The sequence below is a fragment of the Protopterus annectens genome, chromosome 3.part0, assembly GCF_019279795.1.
Source record: "Protopterus annectens isolate FY-2018-M chromosome 3.part0, PAN1.0, whole genome shotgun sequence".
Classification (NCBI taxonomy): domain Eukaryota; kingdom Metazoa; phylum Chordata; order Ceratodontiformes; family Protopteridae; genus Protopterus; species Protopterus annectens.
Window position 1 is genome coordinate 492069920 of NC_056731.1, and position 26793 is coordinate 492096712.

The following is a 26793-nucleotide window of genomic DNA, read 5'->3' on the forward strand; positions in this document are numbered from 1 at the left end:
TGAACCACAGTGGTTATTCCAACAGCATGCAGGGATGTTTGGTAGCAACAGGCCACCATGATTGTGGTGTTTAAACAGGGCACATGCATCAACGTGAATGCAAATATTTATAGAACAATAGGACATATGTCCCAACAAATATTAAGATTACACATACCCATTGAGGTGTGGAATTGCATGGTTTATGCACATACAGTAGGGTGTAGAAAAAAACTCGGTTAACATTTTTTAATGACCTTTTCATCTACACTAGATTCCCAATGACTGCAAGTGTATATCCCTTACATATGTATTATTACACTTGCCACCATGCATTAGGTTGTGTAATGGGTTTGGCTAGTTCAATATATGCCTGACCTATATCTGACATACTAACTGTCCAGGATGCAGATGTTACTGCTACATATTTCTTGATCGCATTTATATTTCTTTATCTACATATCTGGGATGTTTTCACATGACATTTTCACTTCGATTTATACAGAACCTTGCATTTCTTGACACACACTCACATTTGTGGGGAAAAAATAACACGCTACACTTGTGCCAGGTTTACTTATTCATGCCAGCCAGTAACTGACTGTTGTGGACTGTATATATGTTTCACAGCTACTAGCACTTCCATCACCCACTTTATATGGGACTGCACAACTCTGGGTTGCCAGTACCTTTTCAAACAGTACTGTTTGTATAATGCAAGGGTACTACAACATTTCAGACTCTGTGCACAGACACACTCTGGGTTTTAGACCTTTATTAATGACATTACACACTTTTCCACAGGCTCACTCCTTTATTTGTTTTAACGGTGTATATGGCAGACAAGTTCAAGACATATTATACCTTTATTAATAGGTTAGCACACTCTTTTCAGGCTCACTCACTTATTTTACATGACAGTGCCTGCAGAGATATTATTCCAGACATATGTTACCTTTCTTAATGGGTTACTACACTATTTTTCTGCCTCTCTGAAGTTTTTATCTGACAGTACATGCAGAGGACTTATTCAGGCAATTTTATGGCTGTATTACTGGACTACAACACTTTCTTTCATGCTCTCTCCCATATTTTATATAACAATACATGCAGAATAATCACTAACCTGCCTGGTGGTGCAGCCTTAGCAGCCTATCAGCATAGGCTTGCTGATTCATAGCACGGTCACCTGCAGCTGTAAAGTAAATGAAGGGATATTGAGACATACCTATCCGTTATACATACTCCATTATCAATTCTTACATACTGCATTCCATGGCTACATACTCAGTTGTGGGGCATCCCGCATCCCATGGGCTTCCTATATCCATTGGTTCAGGCGGTCCTGCTTTCGTCTCTTCAGGTCTGCATGGTGGTGATGGACCTGCTCATCAGTCCAAGGAACGCCTGTGGCACTGGTGAGGTCACGAGCTAACCGGTTCCAAGCCTCTGCCTTGTACTCCGTCCCTTGGAACTGGCCCTGCATGAGTCTTGACTCGTGACAGTGGACAAGGAGCCAAACCATGTATTTGGACTCCTCGATGCCCCAATGTTGCGCTCGGAAGCATGTTCCCTCTCTGACACCAGACATTCTAACTGCAGATGTGAGCTACAATCAGTTATGGCATGTATTCCCGCTTGTGGGCCTTAAATATGCCGCATTTCCCCGCACTTTTTTGTGATTGGCCGTTTTGCAAAATTCTCGGCTGACTGCAGACCTGCTTAGTAATGGTTAAACTATCATTAGTAAGTATATGAATGTTTACAGTTGTCTGTTTTCCCTATGTTGTCATGGCTTAGTGGTTCTGTATTTTGCTTCTGATGCACAGAGTCCTGGGTTCGAACCTTGTCATTCATTTTATTTTCATACTGTCCAGACAGGCTAGGGGGTGTGGCTGCATTTAAGCAACTTTGCTCTACGTTGCTCCTCGGTGCCCTACAGTGCCCTGGTTTTCGTGGCGCACATGTCCGCGCAAACACATTGCGCTGGGTAAAGCGCTATTAAACTATGGCCAACTCTATTGCGCTGGGTAAAGCGTTATTAAACTATGGGCAACTGTATTGTGCTGGGTAAAGCACTGCTGAACTGCAAACAATTTTATATCAGGATCCTTTAAAATATTTATTTTGTTCACTGATACATTGGCCATTTCACTGCTTTTTAGTAATGTTTAAACATATTTGTCAGGTATTATTTCATATACTGATTTTAAAATAAATACGAAGGGGAGTGGTGGGACTCAAACCGTGAATGCCTCTTCTTTGTGCGAACGCTCTACCATTACGGTATTGCTATTTGGTGTGATTTGAATAAACATTCTTTCTTATGCTCTTCCATGTCAGAATTGCTAGCTCTAGCTATGCACTGGGCACATCTGCACACACACGCGCAAATACGGGCAGCTATTTTGGGAATTTAAAAAAAAATTTAATATTTTGCGTTTTAGAACTATGATAGGGGTTTACAATATCAGGGAGTGTAGTGTTGGGTGCAGGGACATTTGAGCGGACTCGCTCTTGTGTGTTTGCTTTTACTTTTAAAACACTTGCAGGGGCATGGACATTTAGACTGCTCGGCAGTCGGACACGCCCCCTGCTTTCTTACACAGTCCGTGTAACACTTACGGTTGAGTCAGCGTGCCCTCATGCATATTCATGGCATGCTGATGTCATACCGTTCAACTGCAGCCTCCGAGTAAGACTTAAGTCTTACACGGAGGATTCGTGAATCCGGGGGAATGTATATACTGCGGTGGTGGTGCTGTGGTAGCGTTGTCGCCTCACAGACGTTGCATGTTCGATTCTCAGTTAGTGCGTCTTCTGTGTGTCATGTGTGAATGGGCATTCCTTCGCTGAAGGTTGTGCATTAGGCCCGGCAAGCCAGCACGTAAAAATTTACTGCCAATCATTAGCGGACCGGAGTTCCGCTGTGGCGACCACTAACCAGGAAAAGCCGAAAGACAGTTTTGTACATAATGTATATAGTTAAGTTCATATAATTGTGTTTTTAATTATTAAGTTTTAAAAAGGTATTATTAATTATCTTATTTAATACAAAATAAATAAACACCATTTGAGTTACAAAAAAAAAAAAAAAAAAAAAAAAAAAAAAAATGGTTTCATCATTAATGTGAACCTTAAAACAAGGCGTCATACAAGTGTGTCAGACTGTAACCCTTCAAGTGACAGGAAAGAACTGAGCTCCTTCCAGTCATTCTACCATTAGTATATCACAACCAGCAACGAGGTGTGCAACGGTTTCCAATTCGGTTTTACAAAACCTACATTTGTCTGTTTCTCCCACATGTTCAGGGGACTTTGTAAACCAGGGTGTACGTAGATTGCTATCTTGGGCCACCAAGATTAACCTTTCATCTCTTGGTTTTAATTTGCCTCTCCTTAACAATTCCTGTGTTTGTTCCCGATCTATATCTGCAACGATATTTATGCATTTTCCACATTTCTTACCTTCTCATCTGATCCTTCACCTTATATTCTTTCTTTTGTTTTTTAGCACATTCAGTTGCTGCCTGACTTTTATCTACTTCTGGTTTGATTTCCATTCCTGCTTGACACAGATGTGCTCCTGCTAGAGTAAGCAGAAAAGTCATCTTAGATTTATTCTCCTCATCTTTCAAAACATTCACTATGTTTGGGTCTTGTGAGGTCAGCAGATGTGTGTGGAGTCCAACGACTGCAGATCTATACATGTAATCAATTTCAGGGAGGCCCATCCCTCCTCCGGAACAGGGAATATATAATCTTGGAAAACTCTGATTTTTATAAATCATTTGGAGAGCATGAAGCACCCTTCTTGTTTTCTTAACTAATCTATCCAACATGTTTTGGGGCTAGTCATTAACTCCAAAACTAAGTTAGGACAGAAAGAGCAAATTGGTTTATAACTTGGATTTTGTTCCTAGATGTCAATGCTGTTTTCAGGATTAATTTAAGTCTTCTAAAATATTCCTTACTACGTTATATTCATATTTGTTCATGTTTTATGGTTGATCCTTCATCAGTTTCCAAATATTTGTACACTCCCTCTTGCTCAAGTTCTTTTATATCACATTCTTGTCCCAAAATGATGTTTACTTGTGCTGCAGCTTTCCTGCTTTAAAGGCTGATTTTGCACATTTATCATCAAGACCAAATGACATTCTTATATCTTCTGAAAAAATTTGACAACCTGCAGTTGTGCTTTCAGTTCCTCATCTGATGAGCTATACAGTTTTAAATCATCAACAAAGAGAATATGAGAAGTCTTTACACTTTTTTGTTTTCTGGGAGCCAGATTGTAGCAATGTCCTAAGCTATTAAGTAAACAGCTTAATGGGTTAGGGGCAAGCCAGTATAGCAATGGTGACAGAGTGTCACCATGGAATATTCCCCTTCGATTTTTTTATCCCAGGAGTAATAATTTGTCCTTTATCATGGCATAATTGCAAAATGGTCTGCCACTGTTTCATTGTCATTGTAATGTAGTCGAACAGTGTAGGGTGTATCTTACATAGCATGACATTTCCCTGTGGTACATTTGACTGGGGACACATGGCTGAAGTGACATTCAGCTGCAGAGAAATATGGCTGTTTGAAAAATTCCCTGTGGTCAAAGAGATGCCCACACTGCCATGCTCACAGTTTTAATAATCAAATGCATGGTGGCAGAAGGAGTAATGAGTGTTGTGCTCAGTGTACAGTACATACTTATGTAACAAACTACAACATGTAGAAGTGTGCTACAGCATGGAGGAAATTCTGCAGGCTACTGTAGTCACAATTATGCTCCAGTATGCATTTTAGGTAATGTTCCCTAGACACTGTGAAGGGGTTAGTGGTCCACACACTCCAATTATAAAGGCACTGCCCATTGTGCACTGCATTTTTACTGCCACTGACATGCCCTCTGGCCAGCCTGCTGCTGTCTGCCATATTGCCTGCTCTCTCATGTTCCCTTGGGGACCGTGGACATAGTTTCTCCCCTGTGCATTTGGTTATTGAAGCAGTGAGCATGGCAGTGTGTGCTTCTCTTTGCCCACAGGGAATTTGCAAACAGCCATATTTCTCTGCAGCTGAATGTCACTTCAGTCAAGAGTCCCCACTCAACTGTACCACAGGGAAATGTCTTGCTGCCTAGCCATCTGAATCCATCTTATACATTTTTAATCACTCTTTTATCCCTGAATGTGGGATACTATCAAATGCTTTTTTGTAGTCAATCAATGCCACACTTAGATTCTTCCCCTTTTTACAGTTCTCCAGTATGACTTTATTTAACAGCAAATGATTCTTTGTTCCATATGACTTTCTTTTATTGCCCCTTTGTTCTACTGCCATAATTGACTTTTCTTCTAAATGACTATAAACTCTGGCATCAATTCCGACGTATAACTTATACGTCAGAGGGCCAGTTATTGGTCTATAATTTGTAGCTTGCAGGTTCACTCTTAAGTAGGACCATTGTTTTTCCTGTTGTTAGCCAGGTTGGTGTCTGTTTGGGGTCGCATATAAATAGTTCTTACTCATGGCTAAACCTTTGTGCAAAGATGTTAATACTTTTAACCAAAGATTAGGTACTGCATCTGGGCCTTGGGTTTCACAAGAGTCTCTCTGGCTGTTACTTCACCCCATTGTATTTAAACGTCTTACTGTTTTATCTACTTCTATCCATTTAGCAACTTTGTTATGTTCCACACGATCTTCATAGACAACGTCTCCAAAATGTATCTATTTCTTCTTTTTTGGCGGTCTTTCAATTCCTTTTACCTTGTTTCCCAATTCTCTATAAAAAATTTTGGGTCATCAATAAATTGCTTATTTTGTACTTTTCCTTTATATTTATCTGCGTACCTTCTAAGTTTTTCTGCCTGTGCTGAAATTTTTAGTTTATTTGTGATAGTGCATGATAGATCCTGATCTGTTTTTAATACTGCACATTGCTTTTATCACATATATCTTTCTTAGTATTTTTGTTGATCTATTCCCTCTTCTACAGTCTTCTAACAGTGACGCTTCTTGTCTTGTTTTATAGTTTTCTCTATTCAATATTTCCATGATGATATTCAATTTCTCCCCCTCCTTTCCCTCACAACCCTGTGTTCTTGTGGTAGAACTTTTATCAGTTATTAATTTAGCTGCACAGTAATATATCCTGTTTATTTCTGTTATATTGCATGGATCTCTATGAACAGACCTAATTACTTTATTCATTTTATCAGACTTCTGACTTTTTGGGTTCTGCAGTCTATTTCTTTCATTGATCTTAATATATCTGTCTACGTCTATTACATCAAGAAACTCTTCTCTTAGCTCATTTTCTTCCAAACCGGGGGCACATCCTTTGTTTTCCATTTCCTGTGGGCACATGGGAACTCACTGGCCTATCACTCCTCAACACTGACAGCATCAGAGTTTCTACAGTTTCCTGTTCCTTCCCTTGCTGTCTAGCTTCAAGTGAATGTTTATACTGGCTTCCTGTGGAAGACTCCAGAATATCCTCATATGGCACCTGGCCAATTGCTTCCTGTTCTACTGGTTTCCTCTTAATTTGGATATCCATTGCTCTATCTTGTTGAGGTGCTTTTTGAATTAGATTTTCTACATTGAATCCTTCATTTCACAGGTACTCCATAACCTCAGTTTCTATTTCTTTAACTTCTCCATTACTAATCTCCTTTTCTACTTTTCCTCTTTGTCTTCTTATTTTTTGTATTGTAAAGTCTTCCAGGTCTGGATTCCTTTGCCTGCATTTCTCTTCAAATATCTTTGGTGCTGCTCTTTGCATAAATATTACACTATATTAAATCTCTTTCTTTCCCATGTCCATATTTCTTCTTCAGATGCCTCCTGATCTTCCTGCTTCTCCTTACTTTGGGGACTCACTCCATCATGCTGTGATGTAACCTGTATCAAACCTTCTACACCAAATCCTTCACTTTGCAGGCACGCTATAACTTCAACTTCTATTTTTTCTCTCAATCATTTTGTATATCTTGTGTCTGGAAATGTTGGGCTTTTTGCATAATAGTAGCAATACATAATTTCTTTCTTATCCTCAATAGTCCACTTAATCGCCTTTATGGCTTTTATTTGGCCTATCAGTTTTTGTGATTTTTATGGACTACAACTTCATTTTACAACAGGGGCCCATCTTCCCCTTGTGCCTAGCATGGCCCCATTGTAGGAATGTTTCCATATTTTGAGGACACACTCATCTTTTCCAGTCCTGGCACCAGTGTGCCTACCGGGATTGGATACTTTTTTTATCCTGGGTCTTGTGCACACAGCTCTCTTTTTTAATTTTTAACCTACTTCTGTCCATGATATATAAATACAGTCTATATATCATTGTCTTGGTGAGATTTTGTGAAAAACAGGGTCCACCTCATGAAGGTACTCACCAAGACTTGAGGATGAATTCAGTTTCAGCAATAAAACTCTGCTTTCTTGAAGACTTATCTCTGCATTCGGACCCCCCATATATAGCATGTATACTATATGGGTTTCAAGATAATGTTTAAGGCAGAAGCATAATTAGATATAGTTTTGGCCATCCACTGACAGGTGCAAGGATAATGAAACATGGCACCAAATCAAAGCTAACAAAGTGTACAAGTAAAGGTGTCTTTGGTAGTAGGCAGTCTAAAAGCACTGCAACCTCGTTAGAACAATGGCCTCTTCAGGGTTGAGAGAGCAATGCAGAGGTGCTGTATACAGAGAGTCAATAAACTGAACCTTGTTAGGCTGTTTAACATGCTTAAGGCAGCAAAGGCAGACATCAGGCCATTGAGCACTCTAGCTATTACCTCTTGTACACGGAACCCAAACAGACTGCACATGTGCAATGATTTTAGAGACCAGAGTCTGCAGTGGAGAAATCAGCTTCAACTGAGTAAGTTCTCAAGCAACGCAAGTCTTAGGCTGTGTGTCACCAACTAATGCTGCCTGATTAAAATGATATAGCAAGTACAATTAGGAATCACTGGCTTGCAACAGGACAGAGTGTAAATTATGAGATAGAGAAGGGTGTAACCTTTCTCTAACATGGAAAGACAGGAGAAGTAATGTCACTAGGCAACCCATATTACAAAAGTACAGCCATGAACTCCTGCAAGTGTCTGCAGTTATAAAATTCAAAGAGGAGTACAGAGGGGTCCAGGAAAGTAAATAATGTGGGAAGAAATAGCCAGGGAATTGTTATGGCTAGGCTTGTATAGGCCCTAGGGCTGATAGCCTAGTACCAACCTATGAACCTATGAACCATGAGCCCAAGCAAACCACCTGGTGAGCACAAGGTCAAACAAACAGCTCTATTCAAAACAAGCAAGGAAGGAAGCAGGCCAGCTACACTTAATTATCCAAAGTGAAGCCTGCAGTACAGAAGAGGCAGGTGTACTGAAGTACACTCTGATGTACTTTATCAGTCCATGTGTAGCACTCTTTGATGAATACTGTTTTTAATTTTTAATAAAGGGGTTCAGGATATGTAGGGACAATGTGCAGAGGTACCTTCAACAGGCTAGGTACAGTATACTTTACTGAATTATTTTAAATTTTTATTAAATGGCTTCAGAACCAATAGGACTCCACAGAGATATCTTCAGTGGCCTTTGTGTAGTACGCTTTGCTGAATATTATTTTTAATAAGTGGCTTCTGGGTCAGTAGAGATACTAGGCAGAGGTATCTTCAAAGGCCCATGTGTAGTACAGTTTGGTTATTATTTTTAATTTTAATATATGGCTTCAGGGTTAGTAGGGATGCTAGGCAGAGGTACCTCCACAGCAGGACTGCAAAGCCATCTGACACACAGTGATGAGAGTTCTGATTCACAGATGTCAAAAAGGTTCATAAGCTCTAATCCACATTTTTAAGCATATCAGCATTTTCTTTGGTTAAGATGGTCACAAAATGTAAAACAAGGTACAACAAATCCAGTGGTTCTATTTCAGTTCAGAGATGAGATGTTGCAAGACATCAGAGATGAAAACAAAAAGTAATCAGATTCTGGCTTCATAGCACTCACCCCTCCTTTCTTTTGTATCTCAAAAACTAGCAGTCTTTTTTTCCTCTCTCTTTGTTTTCAGAATCCTGATTCCCAGTGCAGACAACCCAAAACATATTGCTACTTGAGTTACAGCTGTAACCAGGAAATTATAATTACATGTTTGCCCACAATGTCTGAACAACAGATCCCCATGCTTGACTTAACCTTGGAGAGAAAACAGTTTATATTACAATGTAGTTATGACTGCATGCCCATTCAGTTTCTACCAAACAAGCTCTTCTTTCAGAACCAGCTACAATTACAGTTTCATAATAAAGAAACACATTTAATGGAATAATGATCATCAATACATTTTCTGTGAAGCTACAAGACAACATTTCCAAATATAATATACTTGTGTAGTTTGAGCTTTGCCTTACCTTACACTCATTAATGTATCTGCCAACACTGATCCTGCCTTGGTTTTCCACAAGGATGTCAAGTGTTGCTTTAGCCTTCCCAGTTATGTTTATGGAAAGCACTTTATCTCTTTCCAGAACTCCCTGTGGTACCTGCATGCAAAACATAAACAGAAATGCAATTAATACAATAAAAACTATCATTCAGGTAATAAATGCATTTTGATAATTTCTTACATATTTGTTTTTTTGGTGCACAATGCTTCCTTTGCATGACAGACTGTAGACTGCAGTCTCTAGACCTCAGCTCAATCTTTTCAATTAGCTAAAGGTTAACAACCACTTACAAGAGAGTATTTTAGCTGGAGGAAGACTAGAAAGGTTGTTGGTATCATGGACCGGAGAGAATTCTAACAAAGACACTGATGACAGATAATGATTGCCTGACCCACTTAGCTTCCCTTATCCATAATTTCTGAATAAAATAAAGTTCCTGTATAATCAGCAGTTCATCCTTTATTTCTTTCACCCAGCCTAACAAACGTCTTTTGTTTATCCAAGTAATCCTGAACTGTGCCACCATCTGTGATGCAACATGTTCAGAAACAATGCTTCATACACCCATTACCTTTTCAGTAAAAAAAAAAAAAAAAATATGAACGACCCCCAGTCCCAACCATGGACTTCAGCCATTGGATCATCAATGCCAGTGATGTTCCAGAAAATCCCTGTATAGGGGCACAAGGCACTAGTCAAACAAGTTGGGGAAGACAAAGTTCTCCTGCATGGCTTCCATCGTAGTATAGCTACCACCTAAAATTTTGAGAGCAGAGAAGGCACCAAATACTATCAGTTTACACTGAAAAGGGTGGTTCCCTACATCAAATCAAAGTATCATCTATGTGGACCTCAGATGATGATGTCACCAAGAGGCAGCCAACATGTCCAACAACACTGTTCATTTTTTTATGGCAACATATTTACAACTGCACTCCCTTAGAGAGTTAAATTCTGAAACTCAACATTGGAATGTGCACACTGAAAGCATTAAGGTCTACAGTACAAAACTCTCCAGCTTTTGGAAATATGAATAGGTAACAGCAACCCCCAGCCTCATTTTAAAGCATTAGCAATGTCAGTAACTCAACAGGTAGAGCACACACCTTTGGTGCTGGAAGAACAGAAGGGTGTGTGTTTTATTCCCACACTAGGAGGTAGTATTGCTGACACTGTAGCAAAGCATTGGGGGAAGTACACTCCTGAGTGTGTTGTCCTTTGAATAGAATGTTAAGCTGAAGTCCCATCTACTTGAGTTGGTGGTAGCAAAACAACAAAAAAAGCAGGGCATTTATTTACACATTAAAATCACATTTTTTCTATTTATGCATAAACTAACATCTAATATTTTAATAAAAAACAAACCAAATCCAATTCCCATGTATATACAATCCTTTACACCAACATACTGGGACACCTCATCCTCCACAACTGTTATTCTATAGACATTTTTATCTTATTAATAGCAGTCTGTCCACTCCATATTTGATTGTACTGTAATTATTGACATATGCTCCCAACTATCCATATAGCACTAACCATCAATTTTGTCCAGAAAAAGGAAGTTCCATGATACCCTGGCTAAATTTCCCTAGTACTATAAATGCCAATGCTGGTCTTCCCTGAGGAGAGAGTCCACTAGCTTACTGGGACTAATCCAGTCAACAAAGAATGAATAAATACATAAAAACGAGGTAGTTTTGTACTAGTGGATGCATAAGGATGTAAGCACACCTTCTCCACTCAAAGAATGCCTAGAAATAATCAGAAAAGTTACGTTAAGCAGACAAAAGTACAGAGAAATGAGAGCAGTAGTTGAGTTTGAGCTAGATGTCAAAAAATGGAAAGCAACTAAGTAAACAAAATAAATTATGGAGAAACTGCTGGGGAACATAAGGGGGTCCAACTTAGCATTGCTATTGCTGAAGAAAACCCCGAACTACAAAAGGGTGACAGCAATAACAGTGGAAGAGCAGAAGCATCAATAGCATGTGTAATTGTTAACTTGCAAGACGCAGATTAGACCAGTTAAAGGGTGTGCACACGTATGCAACCAGCATATTGTACATATTTTTTTAATATTTTTTCCCCTAACAGATTTGTTTTTCAATTGAATTGTACAAGTTATAGGTCACATTAAAGGTGGGAAAAGTTTTGAAATTATTATGGTCTCATTTTTTTATATCACAAAATCCTGGCATTTTAACAGGTGTGTGTACAGTTTTTATATCCACTGTATATGCATGGTCCTAAACTGTGTGGGAACTCATATATACTGAATGAATTTTTGTGTTATATCAACAACATTACAAATGATTTAAGTTTTATCAGTGAGATGGATAAGAACAGGGATGAGCTTTTTGGATGTGTTGTTGTACAACAATGATATGGATTCTTTTTAATCCTCTTTTTATCATAAGGCAAAATATTCAAACAATTTGCTTAATTTTAATAGCTCTCACTCCTCTGCCACAGAAGAAAAACATTGTGAAAGGGCAACTGGTAAGATTGTCCAGGTTTGTCTTTGAAGAGCACAGATTTCTGGTAGAGTGTGAGTTTTTAAAAACAATATTTTTAGACAGGGGGTACCTACAGGCTCTGTTTGATAGTTCCTACAAAGAGGTGATGGGTGTTAGGCTTATAAAATATCCATGCTTGATTAGAAATCCATCTAACTTACCCAGTCATACAAAAGATGAAAAAGATTTTTCTAGAGCCATGATGTTAGAATACAACAGGAACATGAACATTAAGGAGATTGTTACAAGGAATTTGTCCTTCGTTTTGGTGATGAGCCAGGGTTTACTGATGAAAAAAGGAAAACATTTAAAAGTTTTGTTTGAGTTTAACAAAAATATTAAGGAAATTGTCAATAGGGTTTTGTACAGATGTGGATCCTGCAACCAGCGTAAGTTCATTGTAGACATGGAGAACATTAATATGGGAGGATATCCACATATTATTGCCCCCAGTGGTCATTCTGATTGTAGTGCCAAGGAGGTAGAATATTTAGCAGAGTGTACCTCTTATCTTTGTTTTTATGTGGGTAAGACTGAGAAATGTTGAGAAAAAGAATGTAACAATATCTATATGTGCTGTAAAAAAGGTTTAATTTGATCAACACCTTGTGCAAGAACTCTAAGGATTGTGTGCAGTATAGAAAGTTTTTATTTTTTTGTTTTGGAAAGGGTAGCCCAAGATATAAGAAGGGGAGCTGGCACATCAGGCTTGAAGCCAGGAAGCTTCATTGGCAGATTGAACTGAATGCCTCTAACCCCCCAGAAATAAATGACAACATTTCAATAAATAGCTTGTTGGCACTTGAAAAAGCTAAATGATTATTACATTTATTACATCTTACATTATTATACAGAAACGTGTATTTTTCACCTGCAGATAATTTAACATGTTTTAAATGAATTTTTAACATTTTGCTATAATGTATTTGTGTGTTGTGTTTGAAAGGAAAAATTTGTGCATTCATGCAACTAACTATTTGGCCACATGGTAGCAGCAGGCAAGTTTAACCCAGCCACTGGGGATGCACAAACCAGTGATAAATGGGGAGGGTTGCAGTCAGGAAGGGCATCCAGCATAAAATTTTGCCAAATCATACATGCGGACAATAGTACAGATATACATACTGGATCGGTCGAGGTCCGGGTCAACAACGACCGCCACCAGTGCTGTTGGCCAACAGGGTGCTGGCAGAAATTGGGCTACTGTTGGCCGAAGGAGGAGAAGAGGGGGAAGGCATGCCCAAAGGCAGGTAAAGGCTAGGACTGTGGTAGTGAGGGTCGGAACTTTGAATGTTGGCAGTATGACTGGTATAGGGAGAGAGCTAGCTGATATGATGGACAGAAGGAAGGTTGGTACATTGTGTGTGCAAGAGACCAGATGGAAGGGGAGCAAGGCTAGGTGTATTGGAGGTGGGTTCAAATTGTTTTATCATGGTGTGGATAGGAGGAGAAATGACGTAGGGGTTATCCTGAAGGAACAGTATGCTAAGAGTGTTTTGGAGGTGAAAACAGTGTCGGATAGAGTGATGTTTATGAAGCTGGAAATTGATGGTGTAATGATGAATGTTGTTAGTGCATATGCTCCACAAGTTGGGTGTGCGATGAATGAGAAAGAAAAATTTTGGAGTAAGTTGGATGAAGTGGTGATGACTGTACCCAAGGGTGAGAGAGTTGTGATTGGAGCAGATTTCAATGGGCATGTTGGTAAAGGGAACAGAGGGGATGAGGAAGTGATGGGTAGGTATGCTGTTAAGCAAAGGAATGCAGAAGGTCAGATGGTAGTGGATTTCATGAAAAGGATGGTCATGGCTGTGGTGAATACATATTTTAACAAGAGGGAGGAGCATAGGGCGACATACAAGAGTGGAAGAAGATGCACACAGGTGGATTATATCTTATGTATAAGGGCCAGTCTGAAGGAGATTGGAGACTGTAAAGTAGTGGCAGGGGAAAGTGTAGTTAGGCAGCATATGATGGAGGTCTGTAGGATGAAAATGGGGATCAAGAGGAGGAGGAGTGTGAGGGCAACACCAAGGATCAAATGGTAGAACTTGAAATAGGGTAATTGTGAGGTGGAGTTCAGGGAAGAGTTAAGACAGGCACTGGGATGCAGTGCAGAGTTACCGAATAGCTGGGTAACTACAGCAGAGCTAGTAAGAGAGATGGCTAGAAAAGTGCTTGGTGTGACATCTGGAAAGAGGAAGGAGGACAAGGAGACCTGATGGTGGACTGAGGAAGTAAAGGAGAGTAAACAGAGAAAGAGGTTGACGAAGAAGAAGAAGAAGTGGGATTGTCAGAGAGATGAAGAAAGTAGACAAGAGTATAAGGAGATGAGGTGCATGGCAGAGAGAGAGGTGGCTTAAGGATAAGGCATATGAAGAGTTGTATAAAAGGTTGGACACTAAGGAGGGAGAAAAGGACCTGTACCAATTGGCTAGACAGAGGGATTCAGCTAGTAAAGATGTGCAGCAGGTAAGGGTGATAAAGGATAATGAGAGAAACGTACTCACAAGCGAGGAGATTGTGTTGAGCAGATGGAGAGAGTACTTTGAGGGGCTGATGAATGAAGAGAATGAGAGGGAGAGAAGGTTGGATGATGTGCGGATAGTGAATCATGAAGTGCAGTGGATTAGCAAGGAGGAAGTAAGGATAGCTATGAAGAGGATGAAGAATGGCAAGGCTGTTGGTCCAGATGACATACCTGTGGAAGCATGGAGGTGTTTAGGTAAAATGGCAGTGGAGTTTTTAACTAGATTGTTTAATGAAATCTTGGAAAGTGAGAGGATGCCTGAGGAATGGAGAAAACGTGTTTTGGTACCCATTTTTAAGAATAAGGGTGATGTGCAGAGCTGTAGTAACTACAGAGGGATTAAATTGATCGGTCACAGCATGAATTTATGGGAAAGAGTAGTGGAAGCTAGGTTAAGAAGGGAGCTGATGATTAGTGATCAGCAGTATGGTTTCATGCCAGGAAAGAGCACTACAGATGCGATGTTTGCTCTGAGAGTGTTGATGGAGAAGTACAGAGAAGGTCAGAAGGAGATGCATTGTGTCTCTGTGGACTTAGAGAAAGCATATGACAGGGTGCCTAGAGAGGAGTTGTGGTATTGTATGAGGAAGTCGGGAGTGTCAGAGAAGTATGTAAGAGTGGTACAGGATATGTACGAGGGTAGTGTGACAGCGGTGAGGTCTGCGGTGGAAGTGACGGATGTGTTTAAGGTGGAGGTGGGATTACATCAAGGATCAGCTCTAAGCCCTTTCTTATTTGCAATGGTGATGGACAGGTTGACAGACGAGATCAGACAGGAGTCCCAGTGGACTATGATGTTTACAAATGACATTGTGATCTGTAGTGAGAGTGGTGAACAGGTGGAGGAGACCCTGGAGAGGTGGAGAGATGCTCTAGAGAGAAGAGGAATGAAGGTCAGCAGGACTAAGACAGAATATATGTGTGTGAATGAGAGGGAAGCTTGAGGAATGGTGAGGATGCAGGGAGTAGAGGTGGGGAAGGTGGATGCATTTAAATACTTGGGATCAACAGTTCAGAGTAATGGTGAGTGTGGAAGAGAGGTGAAGAAGAGAGTACAGGCAGGATGGAGTGGGTGGAGAAGAGTGTCAGGAGTGATTTGTGACAGACGGGTACCAGTAAGAGTGAAAGGGAAGGTCTACAAGAGGGTAGTGAGACCAGCTATGTTATATGGGTTGGAGACAGTGGCACTGACAAAAAGGCAGGAGTCAGAGCTGGACGTGGCAGAGTTAAAGATGTTACGATTTGCACTGGGTGTGATGAGGGTGGACAGGATTAGGAATAAGTATATTAGAGGGTCAGCCCAGGTTGGAAGGTTTGGAAACAAAGCCAGACAGGTAAGATTATGTTGGTTTGGACATGTGCTGAGAAGGGATGCAGAGTATATTGGGAAAAAGATGCTAAGGATGAAGCTACCAGGTAACAGGAAAAGAGGAAGGCCTAAGATAAGGTTTATGGATGTAGTGAGAGAGGACATGCAGGTGGTAGCAAGATGCAGAGGACATGAAGAAATGGAAACAGATGATCCGCTGTGGCGACCTCTAATGGGAGCAGCCGAAAGAAGAAGGTGGCAGATAGCAAGTTTATAAAAAGGGAAATGGTGAGTGAATGTTTAATCTGATGAAGCTCCTGTTATATGTTTGGAACAAAAGCGCTCATTAAACCAGTGTTCTTGTGTGGCTTTACCACCCTTGGCAGGTGATTTTTTTAAGCTAAAATGTAACATCAATTGATAAACTTGCTGAACAGTGTCCTCAGTACAGGAAAAATCCCAGCAACATGGAAGAAAGCAGCAATTTCAGCCATTTTGAAACCAGGCAAAGATCCATTAAAATTGGTATATTACAGACCAATTTCAGTTTTAAACGAAGATTATAAAATAATGATAGTAATACTGGTAATTAGATTAGCAGAGGAAATGACTAAATTAATAAATTAGACCAGTGTGGGTTTAAGGGAAGGCAAACATTTGACAATATACTTAAAACACTGATAATTATGCAGGAGGCAGCAGAAAAGGAAAAAAAAACTTGGGGTTAGTAACTGCAGATGCAGAGAAAGCCTTGAATAGAATTAGCCGGGAATACTTTGTCATAATATTAAGAGTTATGGCTTTTCTAATCTTCTTGCAAGCATATATAAAACTGCAAATACTTGTATAAAAGTAAATGTGGAATTAAAATCAATATTGTGTGTTAGCAAAGGCACAAGACAAGCATATCCCCTATCACCTCTCCTGTTTGCCCTATACCTGGAACCACTGGCCCTGAAATTGACAGCTTCAGGTTTACAGGGATTCTAAGTAAGTGAAGAAATTACTCGTTTTCATTATATGCTGATGACTGGCTAATAGACCCAGAAACCAATTACCTACATTGTTTGCTATGCAAGGAAAATGTGGAGGCATACTAGGATATAAAAGTAGTAAGGATAAAAATGTAAGCAATTTCCCTGAATGTCCACCCCTCAGAATTATTTCAAAAACAACATCCCAAAATATGGCAATATAGCTAAATAAAATATCTAGGAATTACATTATCAGAGAGCTGACAATACCATTAAGGTGAATTATGGACAAGTCTTGGATGACTATAAAAGTTAGGTCAAGAAATGGAAAATGCTAGATCTGGAGACAGAGCAGATTATACAACTGATACAAATGTTGGTTCTCCCATTGGCATTATATTTTTTTTTGGCCTAACTTTGTTTACAAAATGTAGACACTGTGTTGAAATGTTTTGTCTGGGAGAAAGATAAATCAAGAGTAGTATGGGGATACATCACTAGTGAGAAAAGATAAAGGCTGATTAAGAATAATGGAGCTACTGAAATATTGGAGAGTTTCCCAATTAAAATTATTCAAAGAATGGTAATATAATTCACTACCAGCTAGATGGGTCACAATACTTAGACAATCAGTAAGACAGCAAGATAAAGACCCTTAAACCATAGAATGGAAGGATTTACAGGGTAATGAGTAAACCATACTTGGAAGTAACAAATTCAATGGACTGTTTCATGAAAAGTAGAGGTATGCTTAGATTGAGGAATTGACTAGCTCCCTTTTTGATAGGGACAAAAACAAAGAGCAGGTAAAGGGCAATTAGATGGATCAAAGCAAAGGTAAGTGTAACAAGGTGTGAGGAACTGGAGGATGCACAGTTTCATAAGATGGGAGCACATCAGAAGATGAGATAATACGGAAGTAGAGAGATTATATATGGAGTGGAGGATTTGGGAGTTATATAATAGCATCAAAAAGGAACAAAAATCCCAGTCATAGAAGCTGTTATTGAAGATAATGACAGAGGAAGCAAAGCACAAACATAATTTGGGAAAAAGACAGATGTAGAGGAGATAAAATGAGAAAGGCCAAAGATGGAGAAAGACTGGAAAAATATATTGAATTGTCAGTTCAGGAAAGAACAGTGGGAAGAAATTTACTGACAGTGGAGGGTAATCGGAATTAGAAAGTTTCAAATGTTCACCTGGAAGTGTCTACATAAATATTTTTTACACCAACCAGACTGGCAAAAATGTACCCAGGGACATCAGAATTATGCTGGAGATGCAGCTTAGGGCAATGGACAGACTGGATGCACATATTCTGGTAATTTCCCAAACTAAAAAAAAAAACATGTGGGATGACCTGCACCCCTTGATGGAGCACATTTGGGCAAGGATACACAGGCTTACCTCTAAAAAAAACTATTTTCTAGGAATATCCCCACAAGTGATAAGTAAGTTTGAGACAATAATATTAGCACAACACAAATTAATTACTAGGAGATGGCAAACAATGTTAGTACCAACCATGAAAGATTTGAAGGGTTTTATCCAAGAAATAGAAATAATAGAAAGAAGAATAGCTGATAAGGAAGGGATGTTAAAACATTGGTGAAAATGGGGAAATGGTTAGAAATTAAGATACAAGGAAAAGAACATTCATAGAGAAATAAAACAAAGGAAGACAGGTGGGTTTGACATAATGGTTAAGGTCTTCACCTCATACACTCATGGTGCAGGGTTTGATTCTGATTCCAAGTTATTGGCTAGGCTTAAAATGATCCTTCAGGAAGGAGGAAGACAAATAAGCATTATCATCCAGGAGAATGGTAATGTATCTGTTTTCCAGGCCTTTCTTTATGTCTCTAATGCAGACAAGTAACCTGTAAATGGTTCATCTCCCAGGCCCATGCTTACACTTATCAAGGGTATCAGAACTTGTCAGAGATTTGAGATGCATGACTAGGCTTAAAAAGGCCCTTGTGGTCGTTAGCCTAGTAAACACCTATGAAGGATAAGTAAAGGGAGCAATAGTTGAATATGACGCAATTTGATGCAAACCTAATAGAACACATAATAGACTGGATTGGATAAGATTGCTGTAACTGCAATAATTGTAATGAAAAGCTAGAGCTTGTTATAATCATAAATATGAATGACGTGGATCAAAAATATCTACTGATGTAATTTAATTTTATTTCTGTTGGATAACTGTTGGTTAATGCTCTACCTCGGTTAGCAAACACAAATAAAATAATTAAAAAATGAGGTATAAAATATCAATATAAGGTAACAGGAATTAAAAAATAATGTCAAAACTGATGTTTAGCAATCAAAATATGGAAATATTTTACTTAACAGATTGGAGAATGTTACAAATTGTTGTTATACCACCATAGTATTTTTTTTTTTTTTGCAATAAAGATTTTGTTAAACAATGGAGGACCTCTAAAGACTTAAGTTCTTTGGAGATGGACTTGGAATATAAGTGGTGTTCCTTCCCAGAAATGAACCAAAAGTTCTAAAGATATGGCTGACAGACTACACTGGGAATTCACTGGTCTTTTGAGATGCCCTCACCACCTCCAGCAGGGCAAACTTCAACTGCCCCCTGGGATGGTTGTGGAATGCAGACAGAGCAGTAGCTGTCAAGCTGGGGGAGGCCCCCATCTTGGAAGACTTGACAGACAAGGCCTTAGTTGGCAAACCTCCCTAATGCTTGAGAAACATCCTTGGTTATGAAGATGGTTTCTCCTTCTCTGGGTGTCCAGAATGTCTTTCTTATGCTCTTTGTTGAAACAGGAGAGCCTGTGCTGTGCCATCCTGCACAGGCATGGTTCACAGCCTACTGCCCTAGTCAAAGGATCAGCTCATTGAAAACTCTAGTGGCATACATGGCTGTCCAGTCCAGAAGCAAAGTTAATGATCTTGACCAACTTCACTCCAAAGTCAAGGAATGCCAAAAGCTTTTCTACTGCATGATCTACCACAGAGGACTGGAATGTGGAAAGTGAGACAACCATCTGATCTAAATTACAAACTAGCAGAAAAGAACATCTTGCCCACCCTTTCTAAGGCTTTAGACTCCTTATTAATCATTAATGTAGCAAAGCATTGTGATCTTCATTACCTATCTTGGACTAAAGAATCACATTAAATTCAGTTACAGGACAGTTGGAAAATATATTATGCCTTCCTAGAGACTGAAAAAATGTTTTTGGAAGCTTCCAGTATACAAAAATATCATCAATGGTCGCATACTCCACGGGTGGTTGGCTAAGCATCCTCCATGTTTTCCAGACACTCATTAAGATGCTGATGCAGAAAGGGCAAGGCAGCCACAGGTCAGTCCATTAAGTAAATAAGCCACAGAAGAGAAGTAATCTCAGGGGTGGTATGATGGAAAGATCTTATTGTGATAACCTCAGACAGAAATACTTCTGGTTCCTCTGAGTCTCCTTTCCAGGACACAAATGATATGCAAAAACTTCTACAATGTGGATGGGCCCATGCTTTGTTCACACAGGCAGGGCTGAGTGTGCAATACATGAGTAGTACATATACAATTAGTCACTGGTGCTGGGTGGTGTGTTTGTAGAAGGTTGGCACAGAGACAGGAAGAGGCCTGAGTGGGACCTGGAATTGTCATCACACTGTCCATCACAGGTTGGGTCCCATCACATTTTAAACAAATTTCTGACACTGAGGGCTTGACTAGAAAATCTAACATGGAGGGACCCAGTAGAAGCTCTTCACTGTGTGTAATCAAATCTGGATGGAACTCAAAGGGCCTGTTTCAGCTATTGGGAAGATACGTCTTGGATTGCAGACAGCAGTTACTGAGGAGTGGGTTGTGGTCCTGTATGGCTGCTCTCTATAAACACATCACTGCCATTTAAGCAAAGTAAGATAATGTTGACATCTGAGGTGGCACCTTCCAAAAGCTGGCTGCTAGGGGGGATGTAACTGTCATGAGTCTTTTATCATCTAATGAAGTGGACAGCAGGTGTGATCATAACCCTGATTTATCAAGAGGAAGCCTGCCACATGCAGAGACAATCAGGCTATTTCAGGGACAGACTTATCAGGAGGAAAAGGTCAATGTTTGTGTTCTTGTTGTTTCAACTTCTTATGGTATTCTGGCAAGAATCATGAATTAGCCAAAATTCCCCCCAAACAAATTCTTGTAGTGTGCACTCTTAAATGCTGCCCTATTACTAAAGATTAACTTTTCCTAAAATTCCCCCCCCCCAGGGTAGTGTGTAATGTCATGACATTTGTTGACTGATGGCATGTGTGCCAACAAGCATTGAAATACCAGATAGAAGGAAAGACAAGAAGATTCCCAGATGTAGACCCACCAATGACAACCTCCAAGAGTAGATCGAAACAAGTATGGAAGAGCTTCAAACACTATGGCATGTAAGCCTCAGACTCACGAGAGCTGGTTCATCAACATTAAAAACCGGTCCCAAAAGCACTGAGGTCACCGTGCCCTTTTCAGAAGAAGCCATCAACTTATCCATGATGCGGATGCAGGGTCTTGTAATAATGTCTAAAGACTGCCAATAACACACTTTTCCATAAATATATGTCCTCATCAGCACTACCAAAAGTAAAAAATGAACTAATTTGATTTTCAGTCTACTGTAAACCAGGGAATATATCAACATTCTGTGTACTTTGGCAAGCACTGCTGCTTGGAACTAATAAATTCTGTTACACTGGAAATTATGTAAGCCGACAGCCACTGCTTGTTATGACACCAGCCAAGAAGAAATTTCTCTCTAAACAGAATAAGCCCTTTTTTATATAAAAAAAATCCAGATATGTTTCCCTGCACAACAGGATTGATTGTCATATATAGGCTGAGCCAAAATAATCACAGACACAAAAACAAAAAAATCCAGGCTTGGTTAGCTCAAGAAACGCAGTGTTAATTTCTCGACGTTCAAAACTGCGGAGTCAATCACAGACTTTCACTATAACTAAATTAACAACATATGGTTCTGTCTCTCACTTTATAGGATGATACTAGGCTATTGGCCCAGAGGCCCTTATATGCCTAGCCAAGAATTTCACCCATGTTCCCACAAAGTCAGCACCTGTCTTCCCTGTCCAGCAGAGACACAGGTGGGATCCCAGGGGTATATTTTCTGTTTCCCATCCAGTCGTCCAGGTTCCTCTTAAAGAGGGCTAGTGAAGTACTCTGCTTGACATGGAGAAGTCGTCTACTCCACAGATGGGGGAGTTGGCTGGATATAAATCTATCCTGCCAACAAGATCTACTAATGTCGCAGACCAGATTGAGACCTTGCGTGCGGGTTGCATGAGTGGAGTTTGACTTACAGAGATGCAGCAACTCCATCAAGGCTGAGTCTGAGATGGCCTTGTATGCCATACACAGTTCACCTCTGAGCAGTCTGTACGAAACTGAGTAGAGGGACAGGGCTTTTTGCCTATCTGTATAGGATAGGTGTTTGAGACCATGGATTTTCCTGGTCAGAAACCTCTGTGGTCTCTCCAACTGCTGCATCTGCTTGGCGAGGGGGCACTGTACTCGATAATAGGTCTGATAAGGGAAGAGTGCAGGGATGTTATGACCGCCTTGTTCCTGGATGAAATATCCGTACTTATGAGGTGGACCATGCCGAAAGCCTTCAGTTCCATACAACGGAGGCAACAAATCCCTTGCAACTGATTGGGTGCTTAGTATGTTATTATTAATGTGATAATTAGTGGGTACACCATTTTCCCCAAAAGAGCTAATGATGCATTTCTTGGCATTCAGTTTGAGGCCATGCTTCTCGCACCAGTCATTAGTTTGGTTAAGGCACTCTTCAGTAAAAATATTCCAAGTATGCCAGCCCAATTGCATAGAGGTAGGGGCAGTCAGGGAGAATAGGGACTAAAGTACATTGTGGAACTTTCCTTACCAGGAGTAGGCATTGAATAATAATTTCATGGCATCCCCACTACCTGACCCTGACTGAATGAAAATGCTAAACATTACAGATGTGTCAGAGGCTGCTGCAAAAACAGACTGTCAGCATTTTTGCTTCCATGAAAATGTACAGGAGCTAAACAAGTCTGAACAGTTCTGTCCATTTCCACATAATGATAAGGCTTTATCCCCCTGTGACACCACTCCTTCCTCTCAGTATTACACAGGAGGGGTTGCTAGGTCTTACAGGGCAGGTTCCAAGAGAATACCTAGTCTGCATGACCTAAAGCAAGCACCAGGTCTGGATCCAGAGTGGTAAGGTGTATGGCTAGACCTCTAGTGGATGAACCATGGATGGGGTGAGTGAGGTAAGCTGTAGAGGTGTGGGGGTACAAAAATATTTGTAGCACAGTGTAAGAGACCTAAAACTAGGATGTGGCCATATGGGTTGACATTGCTCCCACCACACATGCCACATTTAACATTTGCTTAAATGCATGAAAAAAGGAGCACAGTGGGCAGGTTATACAAACTCTTAGCCAAGGACATTACTTCTTTCAGGATTTCTACCATCCCGTCTGCATCTACCATATACAGTCTGCATCTCAAAATATTGATAAGTTTATCTCAGTTCACATCTTTACAGCATCTTAAGCTCAGACTGGAGAAATGTCAAGAAAAAGTATGAGTTATGTGACACTGTTTAATGTTCTAAAATCGTATAACTAACTCATAATATACACTCCCCTCCCTTCTCTTTTTATGAGACACTATTACAGCCGGTATAGAACACTTTACAGAACTGCTGCACTGACATTACTGCATGTTGTGGATGAAAATTGCTTGTTTAAAAATAAGTTCAGAAAATCCAAGTAAACCCATATCCACATAGCTTTGCTATATACAAATGCAAATTAGAAAGTTATTACCCCATCCACTGTGATATAGGCACGATCATGAACTCCATTTAATGGGGAAGAGAGTGATGTTGGGTTGCTGCAGTCCTTCGGCAGTGAAGTTCTATACAGCACAAATCCAAAATACTATAAAAATAGATTGAGAGAGCTTATTACTGCACTGACCAAAATGCTGTTATAACTTATTTATCATTACTCTGCAAATGTTTCAGATATTCTGTTCTATTACATACCATGGCTTGGTTGTCTTACCTTGTGATATGGTAACTAGATTCTCACACTGCAGAAACTTGTGAAATCCACATGCAAAAGAACTCATAACAGCTGGCATTATGTATGCCAGCATCCAAATATATGTTCCATGTATGCTGGGTTTTTATTTACAGTGAAATCATTCTTGTTACACTGACAAAACATGTATATGACCAATGCAAGAATGCAATTTTTTTCTGTAATGATTGTTAATACATGTTACTGGAGCTCTTCTCCCAAAGTATAGGTAGGCTCTACTCAGAAACACCAATCCAAATAAAGCATAAAATGCATAGACAAATTAAATTCAGCCTATATGTTTCTTATCAAATGTTATTTTGCCAAAGAAAAAGCGTATTAACTTCTAAAATATATTTTGAAAAAGTCCACAGGTGTATACCAGGCTAACAACAATGGGGCATTTTTAATCCTATCCATGTATCCAAACATATCTGACAAAATGAGGGACCTTAAGATTATTCAAAGGGGTATTACATAGGCTAGGGCTTGGGTGGTCAAGCATTTATAGACTGCTTCTGTCCATTAGGGACATAGGTGCGAGACCAGGGGTAAATTTCCAACTCCTCCTCCACTGCCCAAAGTACAGTATGCTTGAATTGGATGAAAACTCTGATTCACATGCACGGGGAGCCTGTTCCATTGAAGGAATATTCTCAGAGATATATACTGGTCCCCTCCAACATGCCCTTTTTATGTTGCAATCAAGGTTTACGTCCTTAGATTGGGTACTTCTGATGCTATTTGTTTTGAGGATATGCAGAAATCCATCAGAGCAGAGTCCAGGAATGCCTTGTATGTCAGGCAACAATCACCTCTCAACAGTCTGTAGGAGACTTAGTACAGGTACAGTCAAAGTCACAGAAAACTTTGTCATTTAAACACCACAAGTAAAGTCTAAATGAAATTACGTGCATCATGATCGAATTGAGAAAACAAATGCATACATACAATTACACATGCTTAGAAGACATATATATATATATATATATATATATATATATATATATATATATATAATTACAGGTATATCAGATCTAACATTTGCTTTTCTGTTAGATGGTTATAATTATTACTTAGTACTACACAGGTTCATAGATTAGTACTAAGCTAACTGCCCTTGTGAGCTATTTTAAGCCTAGCCAATTATCCCTTGAGAGACTCAAACCCTGCACCTTGTGTTTGTAAGTCAAACACCTTAGCCATTAGTCAATAAGTATAAAAGTCCACCAATACAAAAAAATATAAAACTCCGTGTGACCAGACCACAAAATTTGTTTTAATAACAAGAATTAAAAATTGACAGATTCAGCGCTATCGTCTGCCGTAAGCAGACTTCATCAGAATAATGAATACACAGTGCCTCTTGTTTTATATACTGTTGTTCTAAAGCAATTTAAAAATTTTAATTGATAATTAAATTCATTAAACCTGGAATTGGAATAAACTGTTAACTAACTAAACCAAGAATGAATTTCTTCCTAATATGGTCATAAAATTAAGAACAGGAAATACAAAGGAATACATGCAATTTAAAGTGCATACTTTTTAAAGTGCTACAAATTCTATTGTGATTTTTGCTTTCCCAAGTTAAAATAAATTAATTAATACACTAAAATAAATCTTTTATACATTCCCTTTGGTTTTGTATATTGTTTGAATACCAACAATGACCATAAAATACAAAAACTTATGTTTGAATATATAATAAATTCTTATTTTTAAAAATATCTAATAAACTGTTCATACTGTGGCTTAAAAAATGTATATATAGAAGTTTAAATATTCTAATATGCTTCTATCCAAATTGTTAATACCTATTATAAAATTAGGAAACATATATACACCTTTATAAATTTATATATTAAATTTTTTTATCAAGACAAATACATTTCTAAATGAAATATATATTTGATATACATGTATATATGAAAAATATTTACTTGTACATGTATGTGAACTAATCCAAGAATGCGTCGTTATATACAATCTCAATATCTAAAACAGGATAAACACTAACTGGTTGTGCACCTGTAAAAGTTGTGTCACCCATGTAGAAAATTATGTTGTTCTATATGGTATTAACCTTGTTTTTGGTACACAATGATCATAAACTACCTAAACTGGTGTGTATCAGCCATAAATTGTAATTTGGAACAATTATTTACACCCGTAGGATCTTATCTATTGTGGATAAAAAACAAATTTTTGTTTAAACCCTAGAAGCTTTGTCTATTAAGATAGGTTTTATGCTGATGTATTCGTTAAGCCCAGGAGGGGTGTTTGATTTTAACCTTAGTTGCCATTTAATTTCCTTCTGAAGGAGAATATTCTTAAAATCCCCACCCCTGTTGTCTATTTTAATGATTTCCAAAATTCCAAACTTGAAATCTGTAAAACCTTCACATTCTAATGAATGTTTAAACAATGCACTTGTCTCCTTTCTCTTTTCAATGTCGTGGGTATGTTCATAGATTCTCTCTCTGAGAGTCCTCTCAGTCTTACCCACGTAAAATGAGAAGCATTTGGAACAAGTAGCCAAATACACCAACATCTTACTTCGACAATTACCTTTACAAAAGGCTATCTTACTTTTTAAGCCATTATTTAATATAATTTCCACAGATAAATTAATATATGTGCATTGCCTGCATCTACCACACTTTGTGGTGCCTTTCTTTATATCAATATTAATATTTCCGGCTTCAAAAATTCTTTTAAAATTTTTTGCTGTCTTATATGTAAAAATTGGTTTTTTTCCAACTACTTCGTAGATATCTTTATTTGTTTTAAAAATACACCAATTGTTTTTAATAATGTCAGTAAAATAGTCTGAAAAGCCATTATATTCAACCGTGCAGGCACCCATATAATCAATGGATTTATCTAAC

The 26793-nt window shown here is 39.0% G+C and overlaps 1 protein-coding gene across 3 annotated transcripts in view; it reads right to left on the minus strand.

Moving 5' to 3' along the window:
- The window catches only part of LOC122796444 (beta-galactosidase-like), a 1102950-nt gene that overhangs the window by 180366 nt on the left and 895791 nt on the right, over nucleotides 1-26793 (minus strand). For 2 of the 3 annotated variants that reach the window (XM_044064917.1, XM_044064919.1), the window contains exons 12-13: nucleotides 23645-23758; nucleotides 9404-9535 (exon numbers count right to left, since the gene is read on the minus strand). In XM_044064917.1, the coding sequence (XP_043920852.1) occupies nucleotides 9404-9535; nucleotides 23645-23758 (246 nt within the window). The remainder of the gene's footprint in view (nucleotides 1-9403; nucleotides 9536-23644; nucleotides 23759-26793) is intronic. The other variant, XM_044064918.1, reaches the window with a different exon arrangement.